The 19,600-nt window shown below is 37.6% G+C and overlaps 2 protein-coding genes across 4 annotated transcripts in view; both read left to right on the forward strand.

Moving 5' to 3' along the window:
- Nucleotides 1-1,038: 1,038 nt before the first annotated feature.
- ntn4 (netrin 4) lies at nt 1,039-12,740 on the forward strand. The gene is made up of 10 exons (XM_019073712.2): nt 1,039-1,503; nt 2,870-3,351; nt 4,302-4,571; nt 7,567-7,693; nt 9,614-9,799; nt 10,570-10,759; nt 10,955-11,037; nt 11,219-11,287; nt 11,383-11,556; nt 12,041-12,740. Exons 1-10 carry the CDS (start codon nt 1,287-1,289, stop codon nt 12,175-12,177), a joined length of 1,935 nt encoding a protein of 644 aa, XP_018929257.2. The 5' UTR covers nt 1,039-1,286; the 3' UTR covers nt 12,178-12,740.
- Nucleotides 12,741-13,194: 454 nt separating this feature from the next.
- dock11 (dedicator of cytokinesis 11) overlaps nt 13,195-19,600 on the forward strand; it is a 64,797-nt gene continuing 58,391 nt past the window's right edge. For all 3 annotated transcript variants that reach the window (XM_042727093.1, XM_042727091.1, XM_042727092.1), the window contains exons 1-3: nt 13,195-13,410; nt 18,690-18,806; nt 19,369-19,458. In XM_042727093.1, the coding sequence (XP_042583027.1) occupies nt 13,309-13,410; nt 18,690-18,806; nt 19,369-19,458 (309 nt within the window). In that variant the 5' untranslated portion in view covers nt 13,195-13,308. The remainder of the gene's footprint in view (nt 13,411-18,689; nt 18,807-19,368; nt 19,459-19,600) is intronic.

The raw sequence follows: 19,600 nt of genomic DNA on the forward strand, positions 1-19,600 counted from the left end.
CTGATTTCACATGATTTAAATCTCAAAATATCCTTGCTTTGATCTCAGTTACATTAGGAATCGTAATTCGGAACCAGTCCTAATGAGCGTCGTCCAAGAATCGAATAAGAAAACAGAGAAAAGAACAGTGTGACACAGTGTCACGTAGAAGGCAGAATGAAACAGTGTTTATCACAGTCTACAATTACAGAATGCAGAATTACTGATTTTCTTTATTAAGTAGCCTTTGCTAATTAAAATACACTTTAAATTATGTGTACTTAACCTCAAATGACAGCTTACATATAAAACATGATCTTTAATCTCAGTTCAGAGGCAAAAGCCTCTAATTGAAATTGTCTTCTAAAATTAACACGTTTCTCAGGCTCCTATAGGTTCAGTAATTTCACTACATTGCCATTAAAGTGAAATAACTGAACATAAACATTTTAGAAGAAAATTTCAGATGGCACGTAGAGACTTTTGCATCTAAACCCTATTTGCCATTTTCAAGGTATTTTTAACCTGTACTTTTTTGGCATTGATGGTTTCATGTGAAACCTTTCCATTCTAATAAATGTTCTATATAGTGGGGAAATGTTCTTTAAATTAGAATGCACTCTTCAGAATGTTCTTCGCACTAAGAAAAAAAAACATATTAAGAACTATTCAGTTGTTTGCAGAACCAAAAAAATATTATTCTAAGACACTGCTGCTGCAAACCCCCTTTTGGAACCTTTATTTTTGATAAACGATCATGCATTAACCATTATATGGGGTATTAAGACAAATTTCCATGTAATATTAATAGTAACTGAATAAAAAATTAGTGAAAACAATGTTCAAAGATAACTTAAAAAGTCTACAGTTAGCCTAATTAATGATTTAACTCAGTAGAAAGTGTTCATTTAGACAGCTAAATTAGGTAAACATTTGCGCGAAAGCGATATAGCACATCCTGCCAGCTCTGACGTTGAATGACTCAGATGAGTCATGCCAGGAATGCTCCATTAAATCGAGAAAAATGCTGGGAGAAGGGGCGTGGCCTGTGTTCTTCAAAGCTCCTGTCACTCAGGGGGGCTCCAGATTCCAGCTCAGGTGTTACAGAGCGCCACGCGCAGCCCCACGAGTCGCGCTCAGAGCAGAACACACGCGGAGCGCGGCCGGGGACAGAAGTAAAGCTTGAGGTTACACACCAATGGCGTTGTCGCGCGAGAGTCGTGTCCTATTTCAGCTGAACAGATTCTGTTTGTCACGGGAGCAGATCACCTCCTCTCTGCGTTTGCGCACCTGGTCGACCCACGCCAATGAAGTCGTGCTCCTACACGCAATCTGAAAGGCTCTGGAGCGAAATCAGGTTCCTGTGCGTATTGTGGATTAAACCCCCCTCGGGGTTTGATACGTGTAATTTGTGGCTTTTTTTTAATTATTATTTTTCTGGATTGATGACTAATATGGAGCTGCCAGGGAGACGCGTGTTGTTCGCAGCGCTCCTGATGAGCGTTCCTCTCCCCGTGCGTTCAGGTCAGTGTTTTACGCATGTAATTGTAAACTATTCACCCAGCAGGTGCGATCAAAACAATTAAGTTGTCTGGTTGTCAACCGAACAGAGACTCATGTGTCTGACGAACTGATTGCTATGGGGAGAAAGAGATGGGGATGATTTGGATATGCAAAACAAAACCAAACTTTGCATATCCATACACACCCAACATCCAGATGTGGCTGAATCCAACCAATTTGCAGATTGATTCAGCAACTTTAGAGTATTAAAGCACGTTAAAAGTGCGTTTAATTTGTCTGTGTACTATACTTGTTTTTTATATATATAAAAAAGTGTTTGTTTATATGTTTATCAGTGCGATAAAAGTCATACAGTGACTTTAAAACGCTAATTTATTAAATATTAATGTGGCCAAAAAATGTAAAGGTCTTTTCGGGCGTAGTCTTTCAATCTCGTGCAACCTAATCGTAATTTTGTTTCAAAACACATATAGCTAAACATATCTAAAATATATCAATATCTAAAAGTTTTTAAAACGGAACATCCCCAAGAATGTAATAGATAAATCTATAGGCTATAATGAAGTCATAAACAGTGCTGTGTAGATTACTTACAAATGATAGTCAATTAAATTGTAGTTAGTAACAAACTATTGGATTACACATATTAGGTAATGTATTCTGACTACTTTCGCATTACTTTTGACCAAATTCATAGAAATATTTTCCAGTCTTTGTTTTCAACATCATGAAGTGCATTACATTTTAACCAGCTTAAGTTTTGGAAACTGGAGTTCCTGAAAGAACTGCAGGGGGTTTGTCAAGTGATCAAAAGCTAATAATTAATTAAATCATAACAATAATCAAATTAAAGTTGTTTCGGCCTCTCCATTCTGTATTCACTTGGATGGTGTGTGCCGTTTCATAAAACTGGAAAAAATGCCAAATGCATAAGATGTAGGATTTTTTTTAGAAAAGATAATTTATAAGAGAAAAAAGAAGAATTGGAGCGAATCAGTACATTCTGTAATTTACTGCCATTGTGTTAATAATAATAATACTCCTGTAATCTATAAAAAAGTAATCTGATTATTAGCACTGTAAAATGTAATCTAGTGTTTGGAATCTGATTATGTAGCCCAGACTAGTGTAACTGGTCACAGATAATTACTTGTTGACATACTACTTAAAACTATTTATTTTCTAAAAACTAAAAGTCTTAGACCTTTTTGGCATTTATGTTTTTTTCCTGTAATGTCCAAATGCTTTTTGGAACAACTATATCTTCTAGTCAGTGTCTGTTGGAATGTGCATTGTTTTACGTTCAGTCGATTTGTTTGTGTATGTGTTGTATTTTAAAAATGTTTTATTTGTTTATGTGTACCAGGATGTGAGAATCGGGTGTGTAATCCACGCATGGGGAACCTGGCAGTCGGGCGTCCTGTACAGACAATTTCCCAGTGTGGCTCGTCCTCACCAGAACGCTACTGTTGGCCTGTCTACAAAATGAATAGATGTGTGTTGCATTGTGAGGTGTGTGATGCTTCAGTACTGCACCGTGCACACCCACCTGCGTCCATGACAGACTCACCCTTCAAACACCCACTGACCTGGTGGCAGTCCGCTCAGGGTGTTTCCATCGAAACTTTACAGCTGGATTTGGAGGTGGAATTTTACTTCACCCACCTCATTATCATATTTCGGTCACCACGCCCTGCTGCCATGGCGATAGAGCGCTCGCAGGACTTTGGGCGCACATGGAGCGCTCTGATGCTGTATGCACACAACTGCAGTGAAGTGTTCGACCTGGAGGATGGACAGAGCTGCACTCAGAAATACTCCACAGCAGAGCCTTGCAGCAATGGAGAGGTGAGCGTGTGCACACAGTATCTCGCACTACAGAGGAGATGCATTTTTGAGATGCATTGTTAGGTGAATAATAATGATGACCTTCTTAAAAGATTAGTTTACCCAAAACTGAAAATTTGCTGAAAATTCACTTACCCTCAGGCCTTCCAAGATATAGATGAGTTTGTTTTCTCATTGGGACAGGTTTTGAGAAATGTTGCATTACATCACTTGCTCATCAGTGAATCATCTACAGTGAATGGGTGCCGTCAGAATGAGAGCTGATAAAAACATCACAATAATCCACACCACTCCAGTCCATCAATTAGCAGTGTTGTAATGAAGATGCTAAACAGATCCATTATTAAGAAAGTTTTAGATTTAACATATTTGTTTAGAACTATTTTGGTCTTGGTCTGTGCATATTTCTCTCCTGATTCAGATGAGTAATTTTTTTTTTTTCACTGGAGAAAACAATATTACGGATAGACCTGGAGATTATGTAGATTTTAGCTAGAAACGACAGTTCAATGACTTGATGGATTTTTCTTACACATCTGCAGCCTTTCAGTTATAAATGTGTCAACTGATTGACTGGAATTGTGTGGGTTGTGTTTTTCTTTTTGTTGCTCTTATTCTGACGGCACCCATTCACTGCAGAGGATCCATTGGTAAGTGATGTAATGTAAAATTTCTCCAAATTTGTTCAGTTGAAAAAATTTAATCGTTTACATGTTGGATGACCTGAGGGTGAGTAAATTTTAAACTTTTGGGTGAACTAGAAAAAACATTTAAATGTAATTAAACAAAGAGAGTAATTTTTTTTTTTTTAGCTTTTATAGTGTTCAATTCCCAGTACTAATAACTTGTACTTATATATATATTTTTAAATGAAAACAGTAAGGTCATTACTCAGTAAATTACTGTTTTGTTGTTGTTGTTTTTTTATATATGCATTTGTGTGTGAGCAGGTCATTTATCGTGCACTGTCACCCTGGGACAAACTGGATCCGTACCGTATTGATGCCAGAGTCCACCTTGGCATCACTAACATACGGATACGTCTGCTTCAGCCGCAGTCCTGCTTCTGTCAACAAAAACTTCCTGATGCCAGTGTGCTCACTGCCCACTATGCCATCTATGACCTCATTTTAAAGGGAGGCTGTTTGTGCCATGGACATGCAGACCAGTGTGTGCCTGCGGGTGATCAGCAGATAACACACCCTCCTGTTAAACACATGGTAAGTGTATTGTTGTAAGAGTCATTCTTTTGGGTTTTTTTCATACCGTATGCTTACAGAGCATGGTATGAAACAGTCCTAAGATTTAGCATAAACTCTTGACATCATCTACATGGTGTTTCAAACCTGTCTAACTTTCTTTTTTCCTAAACAAAAGAATTTTTTTTTTTTTTTTCCTTTTCATACAGCAAAAGTCAGTGGGATCCAGTGTTGTTTTGGACTAGTGTTATTTTAGTACTTATATACTATTTTAGTATCTGTTAATATTTTTGTATTAACTTATATATTTTAAGTTTTCTTTTAAATGTAATTTTAAATGTTTATAATTTTATGTATATATATTATTTTTATGTTTATAGTGCTTTTTTTATTTCTAATGAGCTTTTATTAATTTAGTTTAATAATTTTAGAATTACGTTTACACTAGTGCGTTTTCGTTTTAAATCGCACAAGTTTTGCTACGGTTATGCCTGTCGTTTACACTACTCAGGCATTTTTGACCCTCAAACGCAGTGAAAACGCCAGTGTAGACGAGGATCGTTTTCATTTTAAAACACCGTTTTAAAACAAAAATGCACTAGTGTAAACAATTTCAAGTTAGTTGCCAAGACAACATTCTCATTCTAATTCTCATTAAAGTTTACATTTTTGTCTATTATTTATTTTTACTTCATTTCCGCTTTATTCAAGTTATCAGAAATGTTTGTAATTGTTTGAGTTTTAATTAAACATTACCAACACAGTTTTGGACCCCATTGACTTTCATTATATGTGCAAAAACTGTTTCTGCTCTACTGAAGAAAGAAATGACACGAGGGTGAATAGCTGATGACAGAATTTTTTGAGATTTCCTCCCTGTAAAGGAGAACAATGGCAACGTAAAACAAAAACCGCAAACATCTTTGCATTATTTGTGGTTATCAACATTCCCAGAAAACGTGTTCCCCGTATGATTACATAAACAGTTCCCCCTTTCCATTTACTGTCATTCACTCTGTCGTTCTCTTTCCCCTCTCACTGTCTTTGTTTCAGATTATATAAGCCATGTGTTTGCTGTTCATTTGGCTCTATCTCTGCGGAGAGATAAAACTGATAGCAACTGAAGGATAAAAAGACAAAGTCAGGCAGAAAAACAACGGAGGGAGGAATACTGATAAGCAGAGAGACGTAAACGAGGGGCTGCATTGCTCGCCCCTTTTGCTAATTGAGTTGTTGTTGTTTGCATGCTGTGATCAGACAATAACAGCAATTAGTCTCACTCGCTCAAACACACATACATCAGCTCGTTGCTGTCTTATCAAAGGTTAAACTGTTTGATCTAGAAGCCCAGACAAAACACACACCCCGTGCCAATCCACAAGCATGCACACAGACATACACGCTACCCACCCAGACATGCAGAAAAACACGGTCGCACTGACATGCTTTGTCCATCCACACTCATAATAGGAACACGTGCTCACACGCAACCCTTGTGTGCCCCTGCAGGAATGTTTTGGTTAGCAGGGAGAGTATGTGCGTCTGAGTGCGTTTCCTCCCATATTATGATGATAAACATGCGAAAGTGTTTCAGATGCCGAGGGAATGGAGCACTGCCAGTTTGCCCCCCTCCTTCTGAAGCGCTAATTTGTCCTCTCTTTCTTTCTCTCCTGAAGTATTTTAAAAATTCTTCTTTCCCTTGTTTGTTTTCATTCCGTTTTGGAGAGTGACCGATGATAATTATCTGTGCTTTCATTTGAAGCATCTCGATGGATGGCTGAGTCTGAGATATTAGCATTAGGTAATCATGGACATTGAGGGCGAGGAGGATGTTTTTATACAGGACTGTTGAGCGAGAGATTGAGCACATAACTCAGAGATGTAGGAGAGAAGGATTGACTGTAGCAAATGAATAGAATTAGGGCTCTTTTCAAATCTCTAATCAGTGGTAGAGTGATAGTAAGATAGATGGCCTTAGAAAGAATGACTAGAGATCATAAAATTCCATCAGAATGTTCTCAATTACACTACCGTTCCAAAGTTTGAAGCTGAAGGTAATTGTGGTGTTTTATCTTACTGCATCTCGCAATTGTGAGATATGAACTCAGAATTGTGATCTATTGATAAGAAAAGTCAGAGCTGTGAGAAAAAGTCACATTTACTTATTATTATATAAAACAAAACAAAATAAGAACTGTGAGATGTAAAAAAAAAATATATATATATAAATTTTAGTTTATATCTCATAATTCTAATTTTTTTTCTTACTTCTGTAGAAGTCTGTTATGCTCATCAAGGATGGATTTGTTTAATCAAAAATACAGTAATATTGTGAAATATTATTACATTTCAAAATAACTGTTTTCTATTTAAATATAAAGTGTAATTTATTCCTGTAATGGCAAAGCTGATTTTTCAGCATGGTTACCCCAGTCTTCAGTGTCACATGATCCTTCAGAAATCATTCTTATTTGGTGCTCACGAAACATTTTTTTTAATGTTGAAAACCGCACTGCTTAATATTTCTTTGTGGAAACCGTGAGACTTTAATTAATAGAAAGTTCAAAAGAACAGTATTTATTAGAAACTGATTTTTTTTTTAAACCAAATAGAAGTCCTTACTGTAATTTTTAATCGGTTTAACACAAAATTATTAATAAAAACAACTGACTCCTCTGAACCTCAGAATGAACCTAGTGAATCTAATAATCAATCTAAACAATGTGAGGTCCATTGAGAGAGAAAAAAAAAGTAGCCAAGTGTAGGTTCTAGTAAGAAAACAAAAAGGTATTGGGAGTTGGCCTATCCTATTTGGTTTATAGTTTGGAAAAGTATGCTGTATGATAACATATTTGGCACTAGAATGAACACAGTTGATGCTGAAACATGTTGAAGATGGGTTTATTAAATCTCTGATTGAAGATTTTTAACAAGCCTTTCAACTGAGGTCTGCTAAGGTGAAGGAGTAACAGTGTGTCATTGTATTGTCAGTTGTGTTTTCTGGCCTCTGCCACAGGTGCACGGTAAATGTGTGTGTCGGCATCACACGACTGGGGATCATTGTGAACGGTGCGATCGCCTCTACAACGATCGGCCATGGCAACCAGCTAACGGGTTAACTGGAGAAGCTCATCAGTGTGTTAGTAAGTGTAAAACCAAGTACTGACGTGGACATAACAACACTGAAGGTGGAATGTGTGACTTTTGATACTGGAAAGAGTTAAAAGAGCTGACCAGTCTCTACTGAAGGTTAGTCCTTACACTACTGCAAGATTGGTATTTTTTTGTAAAGTGGTATTTTTTTGTAAAGATTTTTTTAATGATTTTGAAAGGTTTTTTTTTTGATTACAAGTTCTGTTTATTTTTTATAGCGCTTTTTACGATACAAATCATTGCAAAGCAACTTTACAGAAAATTAAGTTTCTACAATATTTAGTAGTAGCTTATCAGTGGTGACTGTCAGTTCATGTGCATATGGCAGAAATGTTTAGAAAAATCAATAAAAGACGTAAACAAACAGACGATTAACACTATTAACAGCAATTATGCAATCAAACTTATAGCAAAATGTGGTAGTTCTGTATGTTGTCTCTGGGTTAGCATCATCTGAGGTCCTCTGAGGGGCTGGCATCATCTCTTCTCAGGTGTTCTGGATCCAGACTGGAGCTTGTGTAAATCCTAGTTACCACGGGATGTAAATCCCGTGGCAAAGCAGAGAAGCAAATAGAAACATAATTAGCGTAGCTGCTGTTCCAGCCAAGTAAAATTAATTAGTTTAACCCAAGCTAAAGAATAATAATGCACATTTGATCAGATATAACTGCAGTCCAAAATTATGAGATGCATTATGTGAATGCTTGGCCAAAGAGGTGTGTTTTTAATCTAGATTTAAACAGAGAGAGTGTGTCTGAACCCCGAACATTATCAGGAAGTCTGTTCCAGAGTTTTGGGAGCCAAATGCGAAAAAGCTCTACCTCCTTTAGTGGACTTTGCTATCCTAGGTACTACCAAAAGTCCAGCGTTTTGTGACCTTAGGGAGCGTGATGGGGTTGTAGCGTGGTAGAAGATTAGTTAGGTACGCAGGAGCTAAGCCATTAAGGGCCTTATAAGTAAGTAATAATATTTTGTAACTGATACGGGACTTAATAGGTAGCCAGTGCAGAGACTGTAGTATTGGGGTAATATGATCATATTTTCTTGACCTGGTAAGGACTCTAGCCGCTGCATTTTGGACTACCTGTAGCTTGTTTATTGAGGATGCAGGACAACCACCTAGCAGTGCATTACAATAGTCCAGTCTAGAGGTCATTTGATCAAATATACAGTAAAACAGCAATAATGTGAAATGTTATTGCAATAAAAAAAAAAAAATGTTAATGCAATTTAAAAAAAACTTTTTTCTGTTCTAATATATTTTAAAATGTAATTTAAATGTATAATTCCTGTGATGTCAGCTGAATTTACAGCAGCTTTTGTTTCATTATTTAGTACTCAAAAAAAAAAAAACATTCTTTTTATTATCAATGTTGAAAACAGTTGTGCTGCTTAATATTTTTGTGGAAATAGTGCCAAGGCTTATTCGATGAATAGAACGTTCAACAATGTTTATCTAAAATAGAATCTTTTGTAACATTTATAAGTTTGTAGTTGTGTAGATATGGCTCTGGTCTCTCCTTCAGTGTAATTCTGTGGCAGGGTTGCCAGATCTGTTAAAGAGAGTTCTGTGACAAATCATGACTTGACCAAAACCAGCCCATTACTGAAATTTAAAATGAGGATTTTAGAGTCCAATAGTTATTGGAGACATTCTGAATTTGAGCTGTAGCTGGAATTTTGTTGGTTGGTAACTTACAAAAGGTAAAAAACCCTTTAGATTATCATCTAATTTGTCCAATATTTCAAACTACGGGCCATAGAATAAAAAATCAGCCAGAGCAGTTAAAAGTTGCCCAGTTTTGCAGGATAACCTGGCAACCAATTTGTCATTTGTCAGAAAAAAATCTGATGATCTGTAATTTGATTATTGTTTGTAATAACCCAGTATTTGTGTATTCATTGTGTAGAGTGTAAGTGTAACGGCCATGCAGAGAGCTGTCACTTTGACAAAACCGCATGGCTACGCTCGGGTCAGCGGAGTGGAGGTGTGTGTGACTGCCTTCACAACACCAGCGGCCGGCACTGCCAACACTGCAAGAGCGGCTTCTACAGAGACCCAGAGAGACCCTCGACTGCCCCGGACTCCTGCAGATGTAAGACACGATCATGCATCGCTCACAACGGTTGTGTAAACAAGCATTCAAATGCCTGATCAACATGGGCTCATTTATACAATTCTCACTTAAACTACAACAAAACGGCTGTCATTGTATGAAATGTTCCTTATACATGGTCATATTTTTTAGTGTGTGTGTGTGTGTGTCTTGGACTGAGATGAAAGCCATTAATCTCAGATTTTGAAAAGCTGCTTAAAATGGCATGTGGAGTATCTGTGATTTCCCTGCCGTACACTTCCGTTCCTGATCTCCATCTTTCTTCAGCGTGTGCATGAAAATGTGTGTGAGGTTTTGAGTATCTGTTTACGTGTACAGCTTGGCCTAGATGATGTCAAAATTCAGGAACTCACCAGATCAGCGAACATGTCCGATGTTGTAGCACACACACGCGTGCACACATTGAGGGGATGTTTGGTATTGAATGTTGTTCCTGCTCGGAATGCTAATGGCTCTTACGGCGAGTTGGGGCATGTGGAGTTACAAGAACAGTGATGGGATCTCAGCATGAGTGTAAACGCGCTTATTGTGTATGTGGAGGCAGACAGATTAATCATCAGATGACACAGGCTCATAATAATCGACTGGGTATGCAAAACATCAGTTTGGTCTGGACAGCTTCGTGTCTGTCTATTCATTGAGAAACTCATTACATACCACAAAACATCAGAGCCTCAGAAAGGACCACTGATATATTTTGATCTGATGTGTGTGTGATTTGAGTAACGTTCTTCCTTTCTGAATCGCAGCTTGCGTGTGTAACCGTGCTGGTTCCACATATTGTAACCCTGATAATGGAGACTGCGTCTGTAAGCCGGGGGTGGCTGGACCACACTGTGACCAGTGCATGCTGGGATTCTGGGGTTTCGATGAATATGGTTGCAAGCCCTGCCAGTGTGCTGGTGACTGTGACCCTTACACAGGAGACTGTATGATTAGGTGATTATGAACCTTTTTGGTGGTTGTTTAATATTTTTAAAGGTGCATTCTTTGATTTGGTTTTTATGTTCTTTTTGATGTTAAAAGGAATTTCAGAATCTCACTTTTATTTCTTTTACAGCTAATATTATAATATAAATTATTTATAGATACATAACCATGCATGCTCTGTGTGTGTGTGTGTGTGTTTTCTAGGTCTCTAGAATCTGATCACAACAGCACGGCAGAAAATCATCTGTTTCGAACAGAAGAGCTTTTCTCCGCCCTTAGTCATCCAGGTATTAAATGAAAATCTTGGAGCTGATAACAGTGCCGTCTTGTTCCCATAAAAAGTTTATTGTCTCGTCTGGGATAAAGGCATGTGCTGTTGAAATGTCATTTCTGTTTTTAGGCTGTCATAGCAACAGAAAGAAACTGACAGACAATCCTTTAATTGGAGGGTATTTCTTTTCTTGACAGACAAATGTGTATGCAAACAGCAAGAACTTGGAAACAGCAAAATATTCTGCAGTGTCAAATATGTTTATGGTAAGTAGCTTGTAAAACAGTCGCTGTGCACTCACTTGACCTCAGTATTCTGTTGAGCTGATGTAATTAATGTGGGTTTTCTTGTGGCTTTGCAGCAGTGAAGGTGAGAGTGTTGGCTGCTCATGATAAGGGCTCTCACGCAGAGGTGGATGTTAAGGTTCTTAAGGTGTTGTGGGATAACTCGCGCCTCAGGCTCTCTCGTGGAAATCAGATTCTTTATCCCGAGTCTTGGACCTCACGAGGCTGCACATGCCCTGTACTTTTCCCAGGTTTGCAGACAAGCACACATTTTTTTATGATATGAAAAATATACAAGTGCATATGGAATCTACACATTTTTTCCCACATTATCTGTGTTAATAGTGGGAAACAATCTGTTTCCCTGCTGAATTCTGTGCAGTGGATTTAAATACGATCAGATGAGAGAACCTTATTATACAGCCTATAGATACTGTACGCTACTGTAATTTCCGTTATTACAGTTAACTGTGTGAAGTGATATGGAACTGTAATGCACTCAAGAGAGCTGCCTGGAACTACGTTCGCTGTGCGTTTCCCTGAAAATAATTGCACACCTCAGAACATTCGTCAGCCAATCAGATTCAAGCATTCAGCAGCCCCGTAGTATAATTCTTAATAAATACTGCAAGAGTCCATCAATAATACTAAACACTGTGGGCTATCTTTGTTGATATTTTTTTAATGAAATCAGGCTAATTTGATCATTTATTGACTGTTTTTCTCTTGGTGTAGGGTTGGAATATCTTGTAGTTGGACATGAGGATGTGAAAAAAGGACGTCCTATGGTTAACATGAAGAGTATAGTGAAACCATGGAGACCCAGCTTGAGCCGAAAAGTTCATCAGCTTCTGAAAACCAAATGTAGCTGAGAGACAACCGAGAGACATTGAATATGTAACTCCCGTGGCACACGTCAACTTCGCCTTTATTTGATTATGATCATTCTTCATGCTCTGAATCATACTAACGCTTTAAAACAGTGGTTCTCAACCTTTTTGACTCTAAGACCCTCCTGTCAAGTTGATGTGCACCTCTGGTACTTCTGTTAATGATGCATGAACTTAATATGACCGTTCAGTTTTGTAAATGGGGTTGTGTCTATGTGTGTTTAACTGATTTATTTTGGATTATGTGATTATAATTACATTAATATCATCTTAAAATTATTATATCAATCAATGTAATTGATATAATTTTTAGTTGAGAGCCACTGCTTTAAAACCAGCTGTGTGGATGTATTTGATAGCTGTCTGATGAATACTAGGACTGTACAGAATGTATAATATATATGTATGTATGTGTATATATAAAATAATATATGTAGTTTTTTTTTATATCATAACTAACCATGTAAATAGCATGCATTTTGTACACATGAAAATACAATGCTCATATACAATACAATGCAATATAACTTTCCTATGGTTGTGTCAGTTTTAAGTTTGTAGCATTAATATGTACGTTTTTTTAATACCAACCAAGACCACAAGGTGTCAGCATATGATCATATTAATGATTATGTACAAACATATTCACTAACACGTATTCAGATTTGAAACGTGCTGATTTATTACTGAAACAAATAAGGCTAGCTAAAAAAAAAAAACAGCACAAAATGTCAAAAATCTAGACTTTTTCACAGTGTTGCTTGAAAACCACAATGAAAACTAATCACTATTTATTTACCACATTATTTTATTTACCACATTATTTACATCTTAAATCATATTAAAACAAGAATACAATTAAACAAAATAACCTATAATCTCTCTTAATATAAAATACAAAACTAGAAAACTTTTACATTAATAATGCAAAAACAGGGATTGCTCAATATCAGGCAGCCCCTGGTGATGGGCGGAGCTAACGCTGGTCCATGAGGCCCCGCCCCGCCTGCATCCGCACCTCTGTCAGTCAGACGCGCAGATTGGCGTGCTGCGATGTCGCTTTCCGCAATGAGGACGCTGATGGAATTACAATCAGACTAAAGAGGGAAAAACATGTCCGAAGTAAGAAAATTCACCAAAAGGCTGAGCAAACCTGGAACGGCTGCGGAGCTCAGACAAAGTGTGTCGGAGGCGGTGAGGACGTCCATTGCCGTGGTTAGTAACTCAAGAGCGTGCAGTCTCTCTCTCTTTTCAGTGCATCTGTACGTAAGGCTGTGTCTCAACACGTAGTGAGCTACCTACCTAGGCAGCGTTTTTTGCAAAGGTGCGTACATTCTGTCTAAGTAGTCAGCTCACTAGATTTTGAGATAGTCTTTGTTTATTACTAGACCTCGCATGTGTAACTTATATTAACTCTTAGGTCTTGCTTGTAGTCATTTTTGTTTCTTGCAAACGGCGTTGTAATTATTATTGAAACACGTTCCAGACTGCTGATGAGGCATAACGTCTCGTGCCTTCCAGGCAATTACACCAGCACAGCTTCAACATCTGTCTTACACATCACATAGCCAGCAGGTGAAACCTTCTGCACATAAACACTGACATATGCATTGATTTAAATATAAAATTAGGGATCTGCTCAGGAAAAAAAGCCGGTAGTCCTACTGGAGCCACATGGAGCATCCTTATGCCTTTGTGTAAGGAGTCATGTGCATGTGCTCATGCACCAGTCCAAGAGCAGAGCCTATCCTTTCTTTCTGCCATTGAGAAATTATCCGAGGAGGAGAACAGAAATGTGTTGTTAATGTTTTAAGGAGGATATCATTTCTGATGGCTCTAATGAATGCTTAGTGCTGAGAAATTATCATTTTAACCAGACATATGTCATGAGCCTGAGATTTTCTATAAGTGTTATGAATATAGGTCTATAATGGCCTATGATTGTCAGTTTGATTGTGGTTTCCAGGGAGTCAGACAACAAATGGCACACTATGGAGATTGCATATCCGTTGTGTTTCCCTTGTTTCTTGAGAATTTGATAATGTTGTTAAGCTGTGTGCTCAGTTGTTGTGTTTTTTGTGTCCTCTTGCTTGAGAATATCCTCAAGCTGCTCAGCTGTGCTTCTTGTGTCTTACTTTTTTGTTATTGGAAGTTTAATGGCATTTTTTGTAGCCTAGCTGGTTTCAAGTTGTACTGGGGGAGGGGCGTTCTCATTCAAGAGAGCATTTGATTGGACAAAAATGTGTGTAGTGCAGGATGAGTCAAGATTTTTTGCTCTGTTTCACCAAAATTGTGTAGTGTAGACTTGCATATTGTACTAATGACATTTTTTCAAGACATTTTGTAAGATTGTATTCTCCTGGTTAGCAAGCCAATAGGGTTTGTCTTTTGCACTTTTGGATAAGTGCAGAAAATAAGCCAAAGTTTATAGCACATTTTGTTCATCATGATAAACTTCTCAAATGAACACAATTGCTATGAATATTAATGCCTTAATACAGAAGTAACAAGCTAGGCCTACTTCTTACAGGAGGTTTTGGTAGCATACTTAGGCCTCTTCACTTATTTTTTAAATAGCCAATAAGTTTGTAGTCATGTGTCAGCTATGAATATAAATTGTTACTTGGTTTCTGGCATAAAAGAGGGAGGGGCATTCTCATTCAAGAGAGCATTTGATTGGACCGAAATCTGCATAGTGCAGGATGAGTCATCAAGGTTTTTTTTTTTCAAAAGAATATGTACATTTTAAATGGGCATATTATCTAAAAGTGAATTTTATTAATGTTTTTGAGAATTAAGCATATAGAGTGATGCAAGACAAGTATGATGTCTTTTGTAGGCAAACACAGAAGTTTGCATTACCCTGGTTCCCGTGACAAAAACCCAGTGGGATGTTCCATTGACTGCTGGATAATTGTGGAAAATGAGCTCTGTGACAAACAAAAGTTTGTGATTCTTGCACGTTTTGTTCGTCATGATAATCTTTTACAGAAGAACACATCTATTATGAATTTTGAAGCCTAAATCAATCGCCATAGGTAGGCTATAAACTGACTACACCATGTTTGCACGACTTCTTCACCATCACCAGTAAGCTTCAGACAAATATTTTAGATTTATTTAAAATCTATTTTATGTATTTATTAAAAATATATTTAAAATGTTAAAAAGTGTGAGTTAGTTAGAATAGTTTTCAAGAGCACAATTATAAACACGAGGCTGCAAAAGTGGACCAGTAACTACATGAATTTTCCCATTCCGTGTGATGATGTTTAAAGGGATAGTTCATTGATTACATTACTCATGAATTACTCACCCTCATGTCGTTCCAAACCTGTAAGACCTTTATTCATCTTCAAAACACAAATTAAGATATTTTTGATGGAGTCTGAGAGCTCTCTGATCCTCCATAGACAGCAATGATATTACCACGATCAACGCTCAGATCGTATAGCTAGGACATTGTTAAAATAGTCCATGTGACATCAGGGGTTCAACCGTAATTTTACAAAGCTACGAGAACACTTTTTGTGTGCAAAGAAAACAATAATAACATAATTTATTCAGCAATTCTTCTTCCCGAGTTACCATCTTCCACCATTTTGGAGAGTATCCCAGAACGCAGTCAGCGTTGTTAACGTTCAGCATGTGCGCGCATCTCAAATTTCATTAAAAATATCTTAAGTTGTGTTCCAAAGATGAACGAAGGTCTTGCAGGTTTGGAATGATATGAGGGTGAGTAATTAATGACAGAATTTTAATTTTTGGGTGAACTATCCCTTTAATGTCCATGACAACCTTTCTAATCATTTAATCACTGTTTAGCAACTACCTTTTTCAAGACACGTAAAAAAATCAGTGGGGTATTATCGATGTATTTTTATTTTGTAGAATAAAACATGAAAATATGTTGAGCTTGTGTTAACCACAGACCTTACTTTAGGCTGTAACGATATAAAAACTTCATAATCATGGGAAGAAGGAGGCGGGAACCGTCAAACATTCCATTCAAATTTTAATAACAAAATAAACACTAAAATAGCGCGACAGCCCCTCACGGACGACTGCCGCACACAAACACAACCAAAACCCAAAATAAAACCCAGGCCTGGTCCTCTCTCGTCTTACACATTCGTCGCTCCTCCCTTTATCCTTCCGGATCTCCTCCGTGGGACTCGAGACTCGTCACATAGGCATTTAACCAAAAGCCCATTCAAATAACCCACTGACAAATGATTTCTGGGTTTAGGGCTCATTACTGTGGCACTCTATAGATCGCCATTAAAATCTTTAAAGCGAAAACTGACCTCATTTACTTTATAAATGCAATAATGCTTTGGTGCATTTTATTTAAAAGAAAAAAATTTCTTTGTCTTTATAATCTAAACATATCGTCTTAACTTGTTCTTCCTTTTCCATTTTGACATTGTGCTAATGTTGATAATGCTAACTAAAAATAGCTGCTTAGGCACCATTTTAGCAAATAGCGATTCATATTGACTTTAAATATGGGACAGTTGTGTTTTACAGTGTGTATTACTGAGTCACAATAATTTACGCTGTGTGTTTTTACACCGGACTCACTGGATATAAATATTTCAAGATGCTTTCAAATGGTGGGCTTCAAATGCTCACAGATCTACAGAGCATGTGGTCCTCCACCAGATTTACAAGACAAGATAAGCTGTTCAAAAGCCTTGTAATGACACAAAAAAGAGATCAGATGCATGTTCGCATAGGTTCAGATGGAGACCGTGGTCGTTCAGTTCAGATGTTGGCATATGTGTTTACACACAGTGGCCTAATGCACATCAGCTGACGAGCTCTTTCTGTCTGCTTCGCCAAAGACTCACATCTGGAAAGTACTTTAACCACCCTGGAGACGTGCTCCAGTCGCAGTTTCTGTACAGCTGTAAGTCGCCCACTTTGTCGTCCTTCACATTTTCATGTTGTGTTCTTGCATACAGATATAATATGACTGAAACGTGTGTGTGGCGCCAACGCCCATCGGCTTGTGAATGGGCAGTAAACTGGCTCATGTTTCCCTTTACCTCAGTTCCTCTCTGTTGTCAACAGGGTTACCCTTTTTTGAATGATCTGAGGCTTTGTGGTGGTTTTCTGAGCTGAAACACAAGCAGTGGGAGCTGGACTGGCTGTGGTTTTCTTGCTTCTATGTGGTATGTCACATGACGAGAAGTTGCAGCTGAAACACTTGCATTGGTTGTCAGCTCATGCGTGTGTGCTTGAGAAACACAGGAAGCATTTATGTGTATTATAAGAGATGACGTATGACTGTTTTTGTCTGGGTGTTTTTAGCCTGTTATTTCCCCCTATTAAGCAAGATATACTGTATAATAAAAGCCAAATATATAGTGGAACTTGAATTGGGATCATTGTTACAAAAGATTTCTATTTCAAATAAAACTGTTTTCAACATATAATAATCCAAATCCAAATAATCCATATAATAAGCCAAATCAGCATATTAGAATGAATTCTGAAGGATCATGTGACACTGAAGACTTTTTAAATTGCAAATTAAATAAATTTGACTTTTTGTTTTTAATCCAGTTAAGCATTTTCTGCAGCTAGGAAGCTAGGTAACATTTTCAAATGATGATTTCTAAAAAGGATTAGTTTGAAATTGCTTTAATTTTGACTCATTTCATTCCTCTTGATTTCAGCTGAAATATTCACAAAAGACCTGTGTGATTATGGGTTCAAGCCCCGCTGAACCGCTTTAAACATTAGAAACAATGAGCTGCTTTACCCAGCCTCAAACTTTGGACAGAAGACACCAGCTGCCCATTTTCACTTCTAAACTTCATGTAGTTATGAAACTATAACTTCCTCTCTTCATATCTCTGACTGCTCATAGTTTATTTTCAGCAAAAAAAACACCTTTAGCAAAAGGTTAAAGTCATAAATTGAAGGTTGCTGGCAAGCCAGCTGAAATGTCATCTGTTTGGCAATTCCCGTATGGTGAAACATGGGTCAAAAGAGTGCAAAAGATAAATCTAGTCCACTGCCCGTCTCTTCTGTCCATCCCACATGGTTTCTTTTGGTGAAAACACTTTCTCTTCCATGGGTTAAACTCTTTGAATGAGTATCAGAGCAGAGAGTCAGGAGTGTGTGTTTAATCTTTAACACATGATTCTCTTTTAGAAGGAAATTGAAAAGAGAAAGCACTTGGGAGAAAGGTTTGAACTGAACTCAAAAGCTGTACAAATAAGAAATAGTAAGTCCTGTGGTGGATTTCTGATTTGCTAAGGTTGTAGAGGGGCAGTGAACTGATAAATTCACAGGCAGAACTGTGAAATCTGTGTACTGTAGGCTGCACAACAGATAAAGCATATCTGAGTAATTACAGTGTGCATTGCTTTAGTATGTTCAGTAGCAGTAATAAAGAGGGACACAAACACTGACTGTAGACATCACCGGCCCTTTGAGGGTAACTGTGTATGAATTCATGGATCCGTCCTGTGTGTTTGCAGGAGCAGCCCAAGATCATCGAGCCGCTGGACTATGAGAATGTGGTGTTCCAGAGGAAAGCTCAGATCCACAGTGATCCACAGAGAGACCTGCTGCTGTGGCCAGCTGATGATGTATCAGTGAGTCATTTCACAAGCACATTTCCGGCCAGTTATTTGTTTGACTCATTTTCAGAGTCCTCATCCTTGTGCTGCCACCATATGAATCTAATTTTCATCTGTCTGTCTGTCTAATATTGTCTATCATTTTTCATTCATTTTGTCTATCTATCTATCTATCTATCTATCTATCTATCTATCTATCTATCTATCTATCTATCTATCTATCTATCTATCTATCTATCTATCTATCTATCTATCTATCTATCTATCTATCTATCTATCTATCTGTCTGTCTGTCTGTCTGTCTATTGTTCATTCGCCCTTTTGTCGTTCGCTGTTTTTATCTATCTATCTATCTATCTGTCTGTCTGTCTGTCTGTCTGTCTGTCTATTGTTCATTCGCCCTTTTGTCGTTCGCTGTTTTTTGTCTGTTTGTTTTTGTATGTTTATTTATATTTTTTTGTCTGTCTTTCTATCTATCTATCTATCTATCTATCTGTCTATCTGTCTGTCTGTCTGTCTGTCTGTCTGTCTGTCTGTCTGTCAACATCTGTCTCTGTCTCTCTGTTTGTCTATCTAGGAAGCACAGATTGAACGTCAAAGGAGGACCATTGTTCCTTCAGTTCCTCAAAATGCTGAGAACGAAGCAAAAAGCCTCTTTGCCAAAGAGGTAAAGAACCTCTCAATGCCAAAATAAGAGTGAAGACTACAGCTTTCCAGACTAATAAAATATGAGATCACATTTTCCTGTTTTTCATCTTTTGATGCATTTCTGCTCATGCGATTGAGTAACTGAGCAATGCTTACGCTCT

This window comes from Cyprinus carpio, chromosome B7 (assembly GCF_018340385.1).
Source record: "Cyprinus carpio isolate SPL01 chromosome B7, ASM1834038v1, whole genome shotgun sequence".
Taxonomy (NCBI): Eukaryota; Metazoa; Chordata; class Actinopteri; order Cypriniformes; family Cyprinidae; genus Cyprinus; species Cyprinus carpio.